Here is a 20,607-nt window from a genome sequence, read left to right as displayed (position 1 = left end):
GATAGATAGATAGATAGATAGATAGATAGATAGATAGATAGATAGATAGATAGATAGATAGATAGATGGCCTGGCTCTGTCAAGGTAACAACATCCACCCATCAGCACCTTTAAAGCATATTAATTTACACATTATATCTCTTCGCTTAATCCGCACAAATTGTTGTTAAAAATCACAATTTGGAGATTTATGGATATTAGTGTGCCAGAATATTTCTTTGCAGATATCTTACTTAAGTACAAATGGAAATACCACAGCGAAGAAATACTCTGATACAAGTAAAAGTCCGGTTTTAAATCAGACCAGAAATCCAGTGATTCAACAAGCCACTTAGAGTCGGTTTATATCTGAGAATCTCCACCCACGTCTTGACACCTACCTTTTCAAAGGTGCACCATATTTGTCTCGCAGGCCAATCAGAGCAGACTGAGCTTTTTCTTTGGAGGAGGGACTTAAAGGGACAGGTGCTAAAACAGAGAGTTGGAGACAGAGTGGGATGGCAGGTATATTCAGACAGACAATATGAGAAAATGAATGTGTTTTTTTTGTTTTTTGGATTAAAGCATGTAGACATGTATGTAAGTATGAAACTGAAACTGAGCATGATATGTCACATTTAAGTAAAAGTCTGCTACATTAGCATTAAAATATATTGAAAGTGCCAAAAGTAAAAATAAGCATCATGCAAAATGTCCCATTTTAGAATTATATTTTCTGGATTATGATTATTAATGCATCAATGTGTTTTATCAACTACAGCTGGTAAAGGTGAAGCTCATTTGAACTACTTTACACTCCTGTATAGCTTGATATTGAATAAACACAGTGTGTTAATCGATTTATATTTTGTATTAATAATCTAAATCTGCAAACTCGTAACTAAAACATATGTCAAATATATGTTATATTTTGAGTAAAAAGTACTATAATTGCCTCCAATATGTGGCGGAGTCCCCTGAAAGCAGCCTATAAAGTAGAAGCAAAATGGAAATACTCAAGTTAAGTATAAGTACAGTATCAGTCAAAAGTTTGGACACACCTTCTCATTCAACTACTTTGAAGAATCTAAAATATAAAACATATTCTGGTTTGTTGAGCATTTGTTTGTTTACCACATAATTCCATATGTGTTCCTTCATAGTTTGAATATTAATCTACAAAGTAGAAAAAAAGAAAAAAAAGAAAGAAAGAATCAGCATTGAATGAGAAGGTGTGTCCAAACTTGTGTCTGGTACTGTACCGCATGTGTGTACCTGGCAGTGCAGTACCTACTTGAGTAAATATACCTATTTACTTTCCACATTACATTTATTTTTACATGGTGGCAGGTATTTTACTTTGAAGTCAACAGCTGAGCACAGCTGAGAAGCGCTCTTATTTTCTGAAAACCGGAATGTGTTTGTGTTGTGGGGTTTCACTTTGTAACTTTACACTCCAGCCGGACAGCTGCCACACTGGACTCGGACTGAGCCGAACTGAGTAAGTAAACCCGCAATCCGACACATTTCACAGCCCGGGTTCCGCCTCACGGGCACACTGCGATACTCAGCCAAACAACCTGCACAGAAAATATTAATAATCTCAAGTATGAAGTGTCGAACATGTGGATAATGGAGGCGGGGAGAGGAAACCAGTCGATGTCTTTTTAGGAGGCCTGTAACAGTTTGATCTCAATGGGGAGGAAAGGGCTCTGATGACTTATTTCCCACTGTGGATGTTATGATTGTGCACACACAGTATAGATGTTTCAATAAATAGAAGCTAAGTTTAATTACACTCAAAAACACTGCAATTAAATATATAATTCACTATGATTAATGGGGAGGGAAAATGTAGGCATGTTTTTGGAAAGAAACATAAAAGCATTCATATAAAATGATCTCTGTGTGTAAGTTTTAATGTTTTTTTTTAATCTCCTTAGATATTGGTAGTGTTGCTGTGATGGATGACATTATAGGCTCCTCTAGTAGGATGTGTATATTTTATTATAGACAAAGGTGTGACAAATATGAGGCCAAAATTATTAATCTATTAGTTGGTAGAAAGGAAAAAAAGGAATTGGCAATTCTTTTAATAATTGATCTATAGATCAGCATTATTGTTATTTATAGGCTACTGTTGTGACTTCATAGTAAAATACCTTACCGCCAATGTAATGTAATTAAGTATATTTACTCAAGTAGGTACTGCACTGCCACATGAGGTACTTGTACTTAACTTGAGTATTTCCATATTGCTTCCACTTTATAGGCTGCTTTCAGGGGACTCCACCACATATTGGAGGCAATTATAGTACTTTTTACTCAAAATGTAAAATATATTTGACAGTTTTAGTTACGAGTTTGCAGATTTTAGATTATTAATACAAAATATAAATCGATTAATACACTGTGTTATTATAGGTCAAGCTATGCAGGAGTGTAAAGTAGTTAAACTGTACGTTTTATTCTCACTATGAGATTGTCTGAGCTCGTTTAGTTTCAGTAGCTGCATGACATTTTAAAGTTTTTCTTTATAAATCAGTGGTTGTTTTTTGGGGGGTGTCCCACAATAGCAAAGTCTTCCTGATGTACTTGCATGTTGTGCAATTTGGGAAATTGACACTCATAAGGAGTGTCATTCTACGATGACACATTCTGGGTTTGTAAGGCAGCAGACTGTTCTAAGTGTGTAAGTTAAAAAAACAATTAAATTACCTTTAAAAGGATTTTTCACCAGAATTATCTGGCAGTGTAAAGAAACACTTGGACCATAATGTTGGGAGATAATATTTACATAAGATATATTTTAATATATATAATATGATGATATATATATATAATGTGGAATTTATAATTTTCTTAGTAATACTTAGAACATTAGATGAAGTAACGTTGGTTGATCAGAATCAGCAGCAGCTCTCCGTTTGAAAAAGTCATAATTTGTCGTGTGTGTGTGTGTGTGTGTGTGTGTGTGTGTGTGTGTGTGTGTGTGTGTGTGTGTGTGTGTGTGTGTGTGTGTGTGTGTGTGTGTGTGTGTGTGTGTGTGTGTGTGTGTGTGTGCGCGCGGGAGTAAACAGCCAATGAGTGCCAAGCCAACGAGGGAAACAGATGCAGAAGTCGCAACAATGGCGTTTTCAAAACAGACCTCTAAATCACATTACAATTTTTGCAGCTTGCTTTTCTAGCTTTTCTTAACCACAATCCTTTGCACAGCAGATATATATATATATACCAGCAAGAGGGTCAAAGTTCAAGGTGCCATGTTATGAGGAAGTAGTGTCTTCCAATTAAAAGCAATAATGGCATTGTTATTTCACGTTTAATGATATACAAATTGTGGTGTCTAGCAAATAGTTACGAAGAAGTTTACACACAAACCTAGTGATGGATATAAGGGTAGCATGTGAAGCCCAATCCAAATGAATTGATAAATTGATTAATATCTGATAAATGAATTAACAAGACTTCAAATCTGACCACTCAATTCCAGCCTTCAGTAAAGTATTGAATACTCATAACACTTCCTGCAGGCTGCTGTTTGCTCTGAACAGTTTTTCAGGTTTCCTCTTTTAAATTCCTCTGGTGCAATAAAAAAATAAAAAAATAAAAAAAACCATGAGCAGCTTGCATTGATCCATGTCAGGAGCCATGTAGGGCCACACGTGAAAGATTGTGAGTTCCTTTAACTTTCTATATCAGTTTTATCACGCTTTATATCACGGCTGCTTAGCAAAGGAAAAACCAAATCCACATCCAAGTATTCAGACCGTGTTTGTAGGAGGTTTAGCCGATCGCCTTCTTGTAGCAACACGTTTCACCTGAGAGCGAGGTGAAGGTTTTTACAAATGTATGACTCCCAGAAGCTGGACGGGTGGTACTCACTCAGATGTTTCACTGCAGAGCTTTTTCTACAAAGTCCCGCAAATGTAGGATTATGATCTTCAACATACAGACAAGGAAAACAAAGAGTTGTTTTCAAGGACAAAAAGACTTGCAAAAAGACTTCAATAATAACTCACAATGTGTTTCATTTGCTGAATACTAGAGCGAAAGCAAAAAAAACAACCTAAACAAGCAAGACCTGAAAAGATTTATATATATCTTTTACATTACATTACATTACATTACAGGCATTTAGCAGACGCTTTTATCCAAAGCGACTTACAATAAGTGTATTCAACATAGGTATTCAAGAGAACTACTAGTCACCAGAAGTCATAAGTGCATCTCCTTTCTTAAACAAGCATCTAAGAGCATAAACCAGAGCAAAAGTACAGTGCAGAAACAAACTAATACGAATACAATAAGTGCAACAAACTAATACGAATACAATAAGTGCAACAAACTAATACGAATACAAGAAGTGCAACAAACTAATACGAATACAATAAGTGCAACAGACTAATACGAATACAATAAGTGCAACAAACTAATACGAATACAATAAGTGCAACAAACTAATACGAATACAGTAAGTGCTAAGAGGACGGCTCAGGGTAGTAACTTTTCAGTAACTCCCCTAAAGAAAGCAAAAAAGATCTCACACGTTCATAATTTCTCTGCCTCTTGATTTCAGGGGAATGTGGATAAAAAGGTCTTTTTTTTAGGGATGCACTGATCCGACTTTTTCAGTCCTGATAGTGACAGCGGTACCTGTGCTTTGGGTTTTATCCGATACCACTGATCCAATAACAGCGTTTCATTAATAAGCTGTATTTGTAACTGAGTGGAAGAGACTGGAATCATTCTTTTATACTGACTTAAATATTGCTTTTTTTTTACCTTTGTAAAAGAAAATGTGGCAAATAAATACATAGAAGTAATTTACTGAATTGTTTTCAATTATTAAATAATAAATCGTACACCAGCAACTTGAGTCAGTATCGGCCTGATATCGTTATCTGTGCATCTCTTCTTCTGTGTCTCTTAATGTAAAGCTGTGAGTCAGAACTTTAACCTCCTGCTCATTCTTCCTTTTCAAATCCAATGTGCTGTCACACAGAGCCACCAGAACAAAATGTGTCACTATTGTAATATTTTCTGTACATTAAGATAATTTCATCACAAACATGCCGCCTCACTGCAGCTTTAAACATCCAACCCGCACCGTCTTTAACCTGCAGTAACACTGGCTGTAAGTTTGTTCTAAATGTCGACGTGTCCCGCCTCCTGCCAGCGTTCCTGTGATGCCCCAGGGCGGGCTGAGCTGCTCGGGGTTGCGATGCCGTATGTGGACCGACAGAATCGCATCTGCGGCTTCCTGGACATCGAGGAGAATGAGAGCAGCGGCAGGTTCCTGCGCCGATACTTCATCCTGGACACCCAGCAGGGCAGCCTGCTGTGGTTCATGGACAACCCTCAGGTGAGAGAGAAGACACGCACACACGACTGAGAAACTCCGACACCTGGAGAAATTCTTGTTGGATTAGTCAGCACGGAAAACATCCTAAACATCTGAGCACACTGCCACTTTAAATGCTCCTCCTACTGATCCCTTATTCTAATTATGGTAGTTTTAATACATGATCTAACTTGATGCTTTATTTTGAAGTTCTGTGTAGCATCTGTTCCAGTGATAGAAGGATTTTCTTTCCTTCCAGGCAACAATTCTGAACATCAGCTCACAATGAAAATGAACCTGCAGGGACTTGAAACTTGCTTCAGGGAGATAATCCATCACATTTAGGTTCCTTTATCTCTCTAGATAAAGGAAAGAAGTTATCAGTGATACAAACTAAACAACAGCCTGTCTTCATTTCTGTAAAGTATTTAAAGTCAATTTTATTTAAGGTGTTAGTCACAACAAGTTTTAGGCTGCAGTAAAATGCTTTACTAGAGGAAGATGTTAACAATATGGTGTATAAACCATTGGGATTGAAAACATCTAAACAGGAAGTTGTGGGTTTATGGGACAGAAGAACTGCACTGGACACAGATTTTATTGAAGCTGTTAAAACGCTTTTCACTTGAGGGTGACGAGTTGGAGAAACACTTGTGAGCGGTTTGACAGATAGTCTGTGTCAAAACCAAGCAGACAAACAGGAACTAAGAACAGAAAAACCAAAAGGTTAGCAGCAGTAGTATTTATGTTTTACCACCGACGGGGAATTCCTCAAACACGGCAGCTGATAACAGATATTTGCAGCTGGTATTGATATTATTTTAAATCGTGTTGGTAACATTTCCTCTCCAGATTTGTGGTTTAAACTTTCAGGAAATGCTCCTTTTTAAAAAAAAAATGTTTTAACCAAAACATTCAGCTTATCGGCCAATCACACGCATCGTATTCATGAACTGTGTAAACAATAAAACCTTCTGATTCGCTTTTAGCACCTTAAACAGGGACGACATGAACGTATTGTTATGTGGATAACTTTATTCTGTTGTCAAAATTGATAAGCAAATTCCAACTATAACATATTATTATTATTATTATGAGTAAATTAACAGAAAAAAACTACTGAAGTTCTTGTTTCATATATAAAGACATTTGTTTGATGGAATGGACGATATGGATCTTTGGATTGAACATTTACTACATGATTTTGCGTACTATGTTGTGATCTATGTAAACAGACAATACTTGTATTAACATATCACGCATACCTAGTGTTTTCCAATAATACCACATTTACTAGTGTTATACTTTTTGTGTCTACTTTCAGAATCTGCCTAAAGGTGCAGAGAACGTGGGATCTCTCAAACTCACCTACATCTCCAAGGTCAGTCCTCGCTGTCAAACACACACACACACACACACACACACACACACACACACACACACACACACACGCACGCACACTGTTTCAATGTGACCATATCTTTCACCAAAACTAATGATGATAATAATCAGTTGTTCCTAGTGCTAATTAGCCAATGTTAGCGTGCTAAGATGCTAAACTAAGATAGTGATGATCATGGTAAAGATGTTAGCATTGCCACATTGGTACCATTGATGTGGTTAGCATGCTGGAATTAGCATTCTGGCTTCTTTGGCCTGTAAACCAGATTTTACCAGATTTCTAGGAAATCATGTTAAGAAAACTTGAAATTGACCCTGGCCGCTCTGATTGGCCAGTCTGCATCAGAGGGGCGGTACTTAGCGAATGGTCAATTGATGTGTCTCTCTGGGACATTAAAGCTTTTATTCTTCTCTCGGTCATCCAGGTCAGCGATGCCACCAAACTCAGACCAAAGGCAGAGTTCTGCTTTGGTAAGTTCTTCATCATTTTCTTCTCCCCTTCTTTTTCATTCTCCCCCCTTTTCTATCCTCCCCCTCTGCTCCCTCCTTCCTCAATTCCCTCTTTGCGTACTTATTTTTTTTTAATTTATGGTTTTGACGAGGCCCCATTGTTCCCAATGAAAGGAAGAAAGGCCACTAAATACACTGATATTTGAGACAATGGTGAGCTTCCAGCTTTGTGGTACAGTTTGTGTTTGTCCCTTTCCTCTCCAGCTCAATCTTAGAAATGTTTTTTTTACCAGTTTGGTGTTGAAGAACTTGACTGACCTTCACAGAATCCTGACCTCAAACCTATCCAACACCTCCAACATGTACTGGATGGTGTGTTTGACCTCACTGATGCTCTTCTGGCTGAATGGGAGCAAATCCCTGCAGCCACGTTAAACATCTGGTGGAAAGACTGAAACCAGAAGAGAGGAGACTTTGACCTGCTGTAACCTCCTCTCCTCTACCCTTTCTCCTTCCTTTCTTCCTCTCCCATCTCCTTCATTCCCACTCCTTCCTTGTTTCCCTCCTTGTCCCTCTCTTCCTCTCCCGTTAGCTGTACTTCCTCTCTTTTGTCCCTTGCTGCTCGTTGTGGTTCCTCTGGTGGCCAACGGTAGCTTTTTGTCCATCAATAGGAGGAAACTGTACAATAACTCTGACCTGACCTCTGTGTGTGTGTGTGTGTGTGTGTGTGTGTGTGTGTGTGTGTGTGTGTGTGTGTGTGTGTGTGTGTGTGTGTGTGTGTGTGTGTGTGTGTGTGTGTGTGTGTGTGTGTGTGTGTGTGTGTGTGTGTGTGTGTATTTGCATCTGGATGGGTGTGTTAACATCCCATCCAGATGCAAATACACACACACACACATCCTCTGCCTCTGAGAAACCAGAAGCCAGCAGATATTTTTAGATCATGATTTGCATGAAGTCCGTGGTATTTTTCTTCTTCCTCTAATGTTTCAAAGTAGGAAGAAAGCAACAACCAACACATTTACATTTTCCATCTCTCCATGTTTTTCTGTCTCTCTAGTTATAAATGCAGGAATGAGGAAGTTTTACCTGCAGGCCAACGACCAGCAGGATTTGGTGGAATGGATCAGTGTTCTCAACAACGCCACCAAGATTACTGTGAGCCTCACACACACACACACACACACACACACACACACACACACACACACACACACACACACACACACACACACACACACACACACACACACACACACACACACACACACTATAGGATGGATCAATAGGTGACCCTGTTTCTCCTGCTGTAGTTAGGCCGCTCTGTCTTCTGCCTCAGGCTGCAGCAGATGGAAAATTACCCATCAGGCCAGAGAGATGGAGCTGAGTTCAGGCTTAACAGAGTGTAAAGGATAAAGAGAAGCTTTCATATCCACACCTGCAGCTGCAGCGGTCTGTGGTCCTGAAAGTTATTAATTTTTTCATGCCATAAATCACCTTTAAACATTTGGTTTCACTTGTCACCCTCAGGCGTCATGTGGGTTGTTCATCCATTCTCACAGATACATTTTTTTTTATGCTCATTATTCTCCTATAAAAGCTGGTCACTTGAGTCTTTTACCAAACAGACAGAAGGAAATAATGCATTTGTTGGGGACTATTTTCAGCGGTGAATTTATCCATATTTGGTGCTCTAGTGTGTATTTGTGGCAGCAGGAAGTTGAATATGGGATTGAGTCAAAATAAGCTACAGTGTGTGTGTGTTCATGGGGCTGAAGGAACGTGTTACCCAGTGAAACAGTGAGGCTCATTGATGTTTTGTTGAAGTTATAGGCTGGTGATATGTTGCAATTTCTTTATTGCCAATAAGCTCAACAACCAACAGTGAATGGATCGGATAAAAAGCATTATGTGTGTATCGAAGCCTGATGTCTCTTCTTCCTCTGCGCGTAGAGCTCCATTGTTGTCAAAAACTAATAAACATACATCCACCTTAAAATAAGAAAATAAATGTTGATTTGGTTGCATAGACAAAGACAAGATTTAATAAAGGTGCAAGCAGCAATGGTCAGAGTCTAATCCAGCGAAGTTCTTTATTTTCTTTCAAATAATTCGTCATTGTCATCACTTTACATAGATGCCCTGTTGAGGAATATAAATCTACTTTCAATGCTTCATGTGACTACATTTTTAGATTTTTATTTTTTTATTTTTTTATTTTCAGCTTGTATAATTGAAAGGGATTTATTGCAAGACAAAGTTTGGGGACAATTGGCCCGACTTTCTTAGTAAAAATGGCACGATTTTACATTATTTTTTATTTTTTTTTTTCACTCTGAGCAAAGCTGTTTTCTCAAGATACGAAAACTTTTTTTCTTGATTGTTACAGCGCCACCCTGAGGTCAGTGAGTGTCATTTTATGTGCATGAGAAGTAGGTGGAACTTGCAACCCACCTGCTAATTTTTCTGACTTTCGGTCAAACGTTTTTTGCAGCACGCAAACTTTCAACGTAGAAAGACGATGATTAAAAGAGATAAGAAGAAAACATGAACCAGTTTAAACCCTAACCTCTTAAAAAACCTCTGGGTGTGAACCAGGTGCTTGACAGACTGGACCGCTGTAAATATCTCGTTGTGTCTTTAGGTTCCAAAGCCGGGCGAGGGCCAAACAACGGCCCACACAGAGACTCCCCAGGAAGTACTGGGAGCCATGAAACAGGTCTCCTACAAGACCGAGATCATAGGAGGAGTCCCCATCACCACTACGACACAGGTAACACACCCACACACACTGTGTCATGTGTGTTGCCTTAGCAGCTGTGAGTGGCAGCAGCTCAGCAGGTCCGGTCCTGTCAGTGTTGGTATGCAGCCACAAACACGTCAGTCAAGACGCGTCAACACAGATGAGTGACGGCTGGTTCGGATTTTATGACTTAAAGGCTTTTGTAAATTTCTAACTAAAAAAACAGACATTCTATGGAGCACATTAAGAGCAAGTGTGTGGAATGATTTAATTATTAACTGGGAATTTTACACATCAAAGTGTCACAACCGGTAGAAACAGATGAAGTAATCTGATGATGCACGAACACGTCGCTCCGTACTTACTGGTTGTGTAAATAAACTCTTTGCTGACATGTGCTACATATAAAATGTCTAGTTTTATAAATATTATGAGGCGATGTTCCACATAATACATCATATGTATGTATGTGTGTGTGTGTGTGTGTGTTTTAGGAGCAGGGGGAGGGGCAGACGGAGGCGGAGCGTGGAGGTTTGAAGCGGGGTCAGAGTCAACTGCCCTACTTCCTGTCCAGAGGAGTGCAGGACCAGACCATCATCAAGGCCGGATACTGTGTCAAACAGGGGGCTCTGGTGAGAGTTCACACACACACACACACACACACACACACACACACACACACACACACACACACACACACACACACACACACACACACACACACACACACATATAGTAACTTGACTCGTTAGTGTGGATATGAATGATTTCAAGAGCATGATTCAAGAAAACAGAAGTCTTATTTCCCAAATTTTCCTGAAATGTACTGAGTGAATTCCTGCCCCTCAGAGGATGAACCTTATTTATTTATTTTTTTAAGTACCACCCTCACGACATACCTTACATTTTAGTCTTCGGAACTAGGAAGACTATAAAGAATCTAAGTCATCAGGATGTTATTTGTTTCGTCCAATTCTTTGCATTTGTTGGGTGTAAATGACATTGCAGCCTCTTGGGAACACTACCAGTACATTTAACATTTTTCTTTTTTCCTTAAAAACTAACGGATACACTGACGTTTATAGCTCTGCTCCTCTTCCTCAGATGAAGAATTGGAAGAGGAGGTACTTCATGCTGGAAGAAAACGCTCTCAGCTACTACAAATCTGACCTGGTGAGGAAATATGAAATTCAGTTATTTGAGTGAATTGATCCTTAAGAAAACAAAATCATGTTACAACAGAGAGCTGGCTGTTACCAGGTTACTTACACTGACTGTTGACTAACATGAACACACACACACACACACACACACACACACACACACACACAGACACAGACAGCTGACTAGAATTTAATGCAACAGTAACACTGTAGAAGTGTTTACCCAAGTAACATTAATAATATTCAAGGACGGAAAGCATTAGAACAAGTGTGTGTGTGTGTGTGTGTGTGTGTGTGTGTGTGTGTGTGTGTGTGTGTGTGTGTGTGTGTGTGTGTGTGTGTGTGTGTGTGTGTGTGTGTGTGTGTGTGTGTGTGTGTGTGTGTGTGTGTGGCGAAGCTTGTTTTGCCCTCAGTTAGTTGTGTGTCTCTACATGCAGCGGTATGTGTTCTGAATACCTCCTCATATGATCCACGTGTTGAAAGATTAGCGAGTCCTAACCGCAGCCTGTCTGTGCACATAAACGGACACACCCAGTGTGTGTGTGTGTGTGTCACTATTACAGGGGGGAAATCATATTTGACCAAGTCATCGTCAGAGTCAAAACTATATGTGTGAATTTATGAGGAGACACAGAGAGAAACAGAGAATAGAAGTGTGAGTTGTTGGAGGTTTCAGAGGTATTTCTGTGAATTCCCATTCAAAACTTTTTATTTAAAAATCCCCTCAATGTTGCTCAATTTAGAAACACATTTAACAATGCTAGGTTCATGTTCTGAGTATCAGATTTCAGTATTTTAACTCAGATTGATATAGTGGATTACTCATAGTAATAACACACTTTCTGCTGAATTCATCCAAAACTGACCCAGAATCTGAAAGTGAAACTGTTTTCAAATGCTGAATGTTTTAACAGGTTCATTCAACCTTTTGTGCGCTTATTTATTGCTCTGTGATTATCAGATGTTTTGTCACAAAATTTCATTTTTATGTCCACGTTTTTCTGACCTTACATTTTTTAAGCTGAAAGTGAAAGGTAGTTTTTACCCTAAAATAACACCACTCTAAGTTTGTGTCATTCAAGTCTTTGCTCCACAGCCGCCAGCCAATTAAAACTATGGAATCATGAATGACGCATGAATGTATTAAAACATACAGTATGTAATCTCAGTGTATTATACAATTCATTTCAGCTAAAACCTTCCGAACAGCTACAGAAGTCTGAAATGAGAAAGAAAATCAAATGCAGTTTCCCACACAAATTCTTGAAATAGCCTTTAATCTAAATTATAATCTGTGATGTGACAGTAAGGAGGAAGAATGCCCGTGTCGAGCCAGAGCTGTGGGTTGGTAAGCTAGGTATGTGAGCTAACGGGCTAGGAATGCTAATAACAAGTTTAGTGTCAGGCTCTCTTTTACCTCTGAGGGTTTTGGTTGGACAATGTGACGATACAATCGTTAGTTAAACACTTTTGCTTTGTACCATTACATCATTTATTGTTGGCTGAAATCCACCCTGTTTGTCGTAATACACTAGTATTATGGGTCACGTTAGCCAGGTGAAGTAATTTGGCAAGCTGGCCTACCAACATATCCACTTAGATAGTATTTAATGCTAAGCTAGCTGTAGCTTAGCTAAGCTGCATGGATCCGCCGTTGCTTTGTAACGTTAGCTGATAGAGAGCCACCAGACTCCTTTGACAAAAGCAGTAATGTTACCGCTCTCCCGCTGCCAAACCTTTGATTGTGTCATTGTGTAATTTTGGTGTCTTTAAGTGATAACTCCCAACAACAAACAACACAAAGCAATGAACTCATCATTTACTGTTTTTGTTGATGGAGTCTGGTGGCTTTAAAGAGAGCATGAGACTTCGGACTAGACTTCAGATCCCCCTCAGAAACAACTGATCGCACGGCAAAGCGGTGAAAATACTGATTTACTAATATTGTTTCCTCTGTTCTACCTTGCAGGAGAGGGAGGCCCTGAGAGTCATCCCGTTGAAAGAGATTCACAAAGTCCAGGAGTGTAAACAGAGGTCAGTGTGCGTTGTTGTTGTTGTTGTTAGCAGGAGAATATGTGCTGCAGGTCATTAATATTAACTGCAGCTGCTTTGTCCCTGTTCTGTATCGTGCAGTGATCTGATGATGAGGGACAACCTGTTTGAAATGGTCACCAGCTCCAGAACCTTCTACATACAGGTAACACACAGGAAGAGGGTTGTGTCTAACAGTGTGGACCAAAGCATGGCTTACTTTGATTTTCATGTAATTTTCTTACGTTTTTGTTTAAAATCTTAGGTTTTTTAAACGTGGCTTTAAGGATGGTATAATGTCAGTCAGTCCATTAAGCCCCCAATTTGGTTCTTATACTGAAATTTTCAACAACTATTGCTTGGATTCAGGCGGCAACCTCTGGTTCTGCCATGTGAAGCCAATGCAGAAGTGCCTTAAAGCTGCATTCTCTCTACTGTCCATCAGGGGGCGACTCCTCTGGTTGTATAGAAGTCTATGAGAAATGACTCTACTTCTCTCTTGATTTATTCCCTCAGTAAACATTGTAAACATGAGTTTATGGTCTCAATCTCTAGTTTCAAGTCTTCTTCAATACAGCATGATGTTCATTTAGTAAATTTCTAAAAGCCAAATCAAATAGTTTACAGGATATTCAGCCTTTGTTTCTTTATAATGCATTTAAAACTTCTTTCTCTACAGGGCTTGCATAAAGGCAATAAAGTAGTTCATGAATATGAGATATAAGTTTGCAGTTAATTACAACCCCTCCTTGTCATTGTGGAGGTTTGGCGTTTTATGGTGTTTTGCCGGTTAGATTTACCGTCTATGGGCATATTTATGAGTTACATTGTTGTCTTTTTGATTCTACACAGTTTATTTTTCTTTGTACGCCCTCTGGCATTTTGGAGAATAATAAAAGGAACAGCGCATAAAGCATAAACGCCTCCGTTTATGCTCAGAGTTTGCGCAATGTCTTCAGAGGCTCGGGCACGAGTTTAAACAAAGCTTTAGTCATGTCATGTTTTTAGCTCACTTCATTTTCTCTCACAGGCTGCTTTTTGGAAGGTTTTATAATTTATTAGCTGTTGTTTTGCTATTTCCTGATAAGCACTTTATTTGCATGATTTAACGTCTTAACATTTTATATTATATTAATGCTTCTTGTAATTACAATTGACTTCTTTAGCTTCTTATTTTAATTGAAAACAATTAAACATATAGAAATAAAACATTAACATCTTCTCTGTGTGTGTGTCTGTGTCAGGCTGACAGTCCAGAGGACATGCACAGCTGGATTAAGGCCATTTCAGGGGCGATCGTTGCTCAGCGCGGCCCAGGACGCTCCGCTAACACTGTAGGTATCCAGTTTATACTCACTGAGCCTGCATTAAGACATGCATTAACCAAGAGCAGAACCTCACTACAGAGATGTGCACATTTAGAACGTTTAGCATTCTACATTATTCTTTTCAATAACTTAATTTGTACTCTTTTCAATTTAACGTTTATGCAAGACATATACAAAAAAGGAATTATAAACACACATACACCTACAGTCAGGAGGTTGATATGAAGATCATATTTAGATAAAAAGTGCATTTTGTTGTTTTTGGTCCCATCACTCCACATGAAGGAGGAGCTCCATGCTGTAGTTCATATCTGATCAGGTGAAGTGGCTCCATCTTGTGGCAGAAGGACAAACAGACCCAGGTTTAAAACATGGAACATTCTAATTAGATCATTTGTTTTTAATTCAGATAAAAAACAATCATTAGATCACTTAGATGAAGAATTTTATCTCACATCATTTGTACCATAATAAATGTCTGTATCTCATTTCAATATTATGTACACGGAACCTGACATGTTGCACAGATTCAGTCCATGTATTATCGGGTTTTTTTACCCTTTTTTAGGCGTTTCACAACTTGATGATGGTTGAAATGTGTTTTCATGCCATAAGAAGTATTTGTTTTCTTTTGCACAAACTGTTTTTAAATACACACAACACACACACACACACACACACACACACACACACACACACACACACACACACACACACACACACTCCCTATCTTTCTCTGTTCTTCCTCTTCCTCAGTCTCTGCTATCGGTTTGAAGAGTTTCTTTCGAAAATCACACAATCATCCACCAGAAGAAAAAAGTAACATTCATATGCAAACAGTCTTCATTGCTGTAACATTATTATATTAATGGAGATGTAAAGCAATCCAAGAGATTAGTAGTTTAGTTAGAAGATTGAACAAAAACCAAAGAATATGTTTTGGTCTAGTGTTGTTTTTCTTGTAGATTAATAAGTAGATTTGTGACATTTTAAAGGACTACTTTACATTTAAAGACGTGGACATTTTCATCATTTTACAGCACTTTTGTTCACTTTATGATTTAATGGGACAGATAGTCTTCAGGGCGGAGAGGCCTCTGTGGATGGAGGTGTGGTGTTTTTGGAAAGGAGCCCTTCACGTGTCTGTAACTGAGCTGTAAACTGTTGTTTTCAGATCCGTCAGGCCAGAAGGCTGTCCAGTCCTTGTATACAGAGGTATACGCCATTCTGCAGCGGTGAATGCAGCACGTATGTGACCCCATGCCCTCTCCCCCGTAACCCCCAATTAACCCCAGCCGCCAGCCCCCCCTCCCCTTTTGCCGAGCATTTAACCTGCAAACACAACAGGAGCTCTCTGGTTCTGTGTCCACCTGAAACCTTTGTATTGTTAACCAGAGTGAACCCTGGAGAGTTCATCCATCCTAAAGCTCGCCACCTGCTGTTAAAGCAGTGAAACAACCCTTTAAAAACCACAGCTGGAGCAGGTAGATAGTTTGTAGATTATTTCATACACTGAGTTTGCTCCTCAAAATGGGCAAAAATGTCCACAATACAAACATTTACAAGTGTGTGATTGCTGCATGAAACATTCCTGGTAATTGCCCTTTGACCCGTATTTGACCGGAGCTTGTAGGCAGGTTTGCTTTGCTCGACTTCTGATGATCATTTCATGTCTGAATCCAAACGTCATCGTCTTCCTCTTGCTCTGCCATCGACTCATTCAGATTAACCTTCTGTCCCATCGACATCCCAGCTTCTCGCCTTTTTTAGACATTTATTATTTGACACTTATGTTGACATGTTGGCAGCAACATTTTACAGAGCTGGATCAAACCTTTTTTTTTTCTTTTCATTCTGACAACATGTCCAATCATCTCTTTACTCTCTTCTCTCTTCTCATAGCTGACTTTATTTTCTTCATGTTGTGCGTCATTCTTCACGTCTTAATAACATTTACAGCGTTCCTGACTCCCAGCAGAACTTCGCGAAACAAACTCATCATGAGCTTTTTTTCTCCTGCTAACCCTCTGTGTATTTCTGTATTTCCTCTGTGTGTGTGTGTGTGTGTGTGTGTGTGTGTGTGTGTGTGTGTGTGTGTGTGTGTGTGTGTGCGTGTGTGTGTTTGTGTGTCTGCTTTCCAGAGAGTGAGGTGTGACAGTGACGTACTAACCTTCCCTAAATGAGCCCCTGCTGCCTACTTCCTGCCCCTCCCACCGCTGCCCATCGTCCAATCACCAAGCCCCACTGCCTCTCCGCTTCCTTAGCAGCCGCTGTTCGATTCCCGCTCCTTGGCGACCGCAGCGTCACTCTTTCGTACGTGTTGCTTTTTTAACGGCATGAACCCTTGTTGTGTTACAGTCACCATTCACAGCGTTTTATTTTGAAAGGGTTCATGTGTGACCCTCAGAAAATTCAGCTGTCAGTTAGAACTGGAATAATTGTAAAGTCCTGTTATATATATATATATGTATATATACACACATTTATACTTCAGTGTCATGTTGTTGCTTTGATCTGGCTGCTATTTTTACTTTCCCTACTTATACAAAATGTTTGCTGAGCTTCATTTTAACCCATAAAACCTGCATGTTGTTGGTTTTTTTCCAATCAAAAGTGAATGTCAATCAAATCAAATGTCAAAATTTGTTTGCTAAATGTTTCCTTGATCACCAGCAGACATGACTTTGTAATCTGGTCACTAACAAAAACGGAATAACTGCTGTTAAATAAGGGTTTGATGCTGATGATGACTATTACACAGCACCAAACTTCTGTCTTCTAGATATCATATAATACTTACGGAAGCCCTGATGAAGCAAGTAATGACACAAAGTTCTGGGGATCATTTTATAAGTCTGAACTAAATAGTTTTCTCTCCTGTGTGACTAAAGAACTAAAAAAAAAGTTTTGCCATGTGAAAAAAGTAGGTTTTGCTAGGATCATTTCTGTGTTTGTTGTTGACACGTGTGAAGGTGTGAGAGCTGGTTCATCACTGCTTATAGATTAATTTTTTTGTTGTTGTTTGTAACTTATAAAAATGATCCTGGCGAAACCTTTCTTTCACCTGTTCTTGCGTCATAAACGTAGAAGAGAAAACAGTTTCGATTAGTATGGATTTATTTCTAACTTACCTCTCAGGGCTTCTGAATTTACCAAACCTGTAAGAGTGTTTTCTAAAACATCAAACTTTAACTTGAATACGTTCTCTGGTGATCAAGGTAACCTGCAGCTTAATGAGTTGTCCAACGAAGACTTTTTCCCCTTTCACCTTTTTATTTTCTCCTCAAACTGCACTCCTCATCCACCCATCATCCACCCATCGGGTCATCGCTGTGCTCCCTCCATCCATCGTTCACAGTCGTCTTTCTCTTCAGCCTCTCACTTCCTCTCTCCTCTCTCTCTCTCTCTCCAGGAACGCAGTGATCTCTCCTCTCCCTCCCCAACATCGTGCTCCACCTTCTACTACCCCGACCCGGAACAACACCCGCCACAATCCTCCTCCTGCTGCACCGTCTCATCGAGCCCTCAGCTTCACACTGGACTCGCACCAGCAGGACAACTTCCTGGGCATGCTCCCGTGGAGGCTGAGCGGCGTCCAGTCCGTGATGATGCCCCTCCCATCGGCCCGTTCCCGCCTGTCGCTGCAGGAGACGGTGCAGACCTCAAAGTAACTGAGGAGGACCAGTCGCTGTGGAAACGGCGCAGCCAAATCACCCGGCGTGGTTTTGTTGGTGGCGGAGAGGAGGAGCTGAACAGTCGTGCCTCTAAGAAAGCTGACGTGCAGATGACCCTGATATGATGATGATGATGATTGACAATATCTAAAGGACACACACACACACACACACACACACACACACACACACACACACACACACACACACACACACACACACACACACACACCTACACACTTAAAACTGCTCTGTGTGCTTAGAAAACTACCTGAGTGATCCTTCTACTAAACTTCCTGGGACCATTTTTTTCCGTATGTGTGTGCACATGTGGAATAGGACCTTCTTCCTCTGCTGTGTTTCTTCCTTCACTCTCGTCTTCCCCGGATGTTATTCTTACAGACAGAAACCACGTTGTCATGCAAAGAAAAAACAAATCTGTGATATTGTTCAGTGAAGTTTTTGATATGTTTCAGTAGCGTGAACCCTGCCTCTTCGCTCAGCGATGGGCTCGTTTCATGGTTCATGTAAGAGATGGATGAACCAGAGTTTGCAGTCCTGTTGTTTTTTACCGCAGCGGCTCAGATGTGACAGGCTGCAAAAAGTGGAATTGTCTGTTGACTGTGTCGACGACGTTGCTGAGAGACTGACTAATCCAGCTTCTCAGTTTGTTTTTCAAGACAATCCAGCTTGATGTTGAAACCTCTTTAAATCCTAATTACCGTCTCTTCTCTCTCTCTCCGGTAGAAATGTGATCCTGTTAAACAGATGTTTTAGCGCTTTAGAGCTCCAAAGTCCTGATTCGCCGATGTTACATTTCTAAAGACGTCTCACATTGTTTTCATCTTATCAACCAAGAAAAAAATTCTGCTGAATTCCAAGATTTAAGTCATAAATTGTCCCAAAAAAACAACTTTGTTGTTCTCCGAGATTTTAAGGTCATAAATTCGGTAAGAAAAAAAAAAGTCAAAAGTTTAGAAAAGAAACTTGGAAAAATAATGTTTTACTTGTTGAGGTGACGTGGAGCTTCTGCGTGGCGCTTCTGTTTAGATTTAAACTTTTCAGAGTCCAAAATGGAAAATTCATATTAGCTGAGATGCACCATCCAATTGTGATGATGCCAGATTTAATAGTTAATGTGACCTCACTAGTTGACTGTCATCCTTAATCCATACAATTGACAGCGTATACAGACATTTAGCTCTCAGCTACTATCAATCTGCTTTGTTTTTTTAATTCTCAGCATGAATTCCTTAACTTTTCTAAATCGTCAATATTTCAACTGAAGCAAAAACCTGAAATTGACCAAAGAAGTGACGTTTGACTTTGTTAAACGACTTGACATTGTTCTGCTGAGCGCTCACAGTTAAACCTTTTAATAAGTTTTCTGGTCAACGTGCACGATAAGACGACTCAACGCTGCATTAATAAAAGGACTGAAGTGTTTTTACTCACTCACCTCACCTCACCTCCTGCACTGCACATCCTTGTCACTGTTCTTTTGTGACTCTCATCAGATGTTGATGTATTTGTGTAATTGTTTTTAGTACAAAGATCTCACTCATATTGTTGATTCGTTAATCTTTAAATTGTGTTTGTTCTTTTGGACTTTAGAGCTGTAGTCGAGCAGGAACTCTGCAGCCATGTTCTCGTTCTGTCGGCTGCTCTCTCTGGTTGTGGGTGGTGTTTTTTTTTTAATATATTCTGGTGTGCTTTTAGTTCTGATGATTTTATTATTTACAATGAGGGAAAACAAACTACATATATATGTAGTTTACTGACTTTTATGAACACGTGTGCATGTCTGCATGCACACATCCCCACCCACCCCCCACCCCCATCCCACTGCTGTTGTTCCCTGTTAAACATAAGCTGGGTTAAGTGCCTGCATTGTTCTTTCTAAAGAGTTGTTAAAAATCGATGAGCTGTTCTGACCCTTTTTAGTGTGTACTTGATTCATAGACCATGTGCTCTGTTTAATAAAAGACATTTGAAAATATTTTTTTGCTGGATTCAGGTGTCTTCTTTGCCAATAGGTGGACTAAGAAAATAGCAGCGGCAGGAAAGTTTAAATAAAGCAAATGTTGCTTCTTATTTCAAAGTTTAGGCTTCATGAAGGTAAGTAACCACTTGACTGAACCTAAAGAAAAATCCCAAACATAATTCCATGCAGGGTCACTGTACAGTATGTCTTGTATAAAACATTATAGGAGTATAATAGGAGAAATATCTGCTTTTATATAATGTTGTATTAAATCGTTTTTTTTTAATCAACTCAACTGATCACATTTGGATCATGAGGTGGTTTAGGGTTTAAATCCTCCAGTTAGGACCACATCTGTGTACATCCTCTAGGCATCACTGTTTCCTAATGTTAAACTTCTCACACACAGTATTTCATCTCGTCTCAGGCGGTTTGTTCTGATTAACGGCTACAGGAAGTGTCCATTCTTCATGCTGCTCCTCATCGGGTGGAGGTTCTCCAGATAAACTCGGT

At 39.5% G+C, this 20,607-nt stretch overlaps 1 protein-coding gene across 4 annotated transcripts; it reads left to right on the top strand.

Moving 5' to 3' along the window:
* Positions 1 to 504: 504 nt before the first annotated feature.
* plekha1b (pleckstrin homology domain containing, family A (phosphoinositide binding specific) member 1b) lies at positions 505 to 19,161 on the top strand. 4 transcript variants are annotated; one of them, XR_008531222.1, is made up of 13 exons: positions 505 to 579; positions 5,159 to 5,344; positions 6,648 to 6,704; positions 7,150 to 7,195; positions 8,232 to 8,329; positions 9,816 to 9,944; positions 10,409 to 10,546; positions 11,019 to 11,087; positions 13,047 to 13,111; positions 13,211 to 13,274; positions 14,353 to 14,442; positions 16,578 to 16,749; positions 17,849 to 17,925. XR_008531222.1 is itself a non-coding variant. In XM_054599062.1 (13 exons), exons 1-13 carry the CDS (start codon positions 532 to 534, stop codon positions 18,105 to 18,107), a joined length of 1,323 nt encoding a protein of 440 aa, XP_054455037.1. In that variant the 5' UTR covers positions 509 to 531; the 3' UTR covers positions 18,108 to 18,193. The 4 variants fall into 4 exon arrangements, 3 of the variants coding, with proteins under 3 accessions (XP_054455037.1, XP_054455036.1, XP_054455038.1); XM_054599062.1 differs by lacking the exon at positions 16,578 to 16,749 and adding an exon at positions 15,611 to 15,684 and having other exon boundaries at positions 509 to 579; positions 17,849 to 18,193; XM_054599061.1 differs by lacking the exon at positions 16,578 to 16,749 and having other exon boundaries at positions 511 to 579; positions 17,849 to 19,161.
* Positions 19,162 to 20,607: the final 1,446 nt, after the last annotated feature.

Source organism: Anoplopoma fimbria, chromosome 5 (assembly GCF_027596085.1).
Source record: "Anoplopoma fimbria isolate UVic2021 breed Golden Eagle Sablefish chromosome 5, Afim_UVic_2022, whole genome shotgun sequence".
Lineage (NCBI taxonomy): Eukaryota > Metazoa > Chordata > Actinopteri > Perciformes > Anoplopomatidae > Anoplopoma > Anoplopoma fimbria.
Note: the sequence above shows the minus strand (reverse complement) of the source record. Positions and strands in the feature narration are given on the sequence as shown.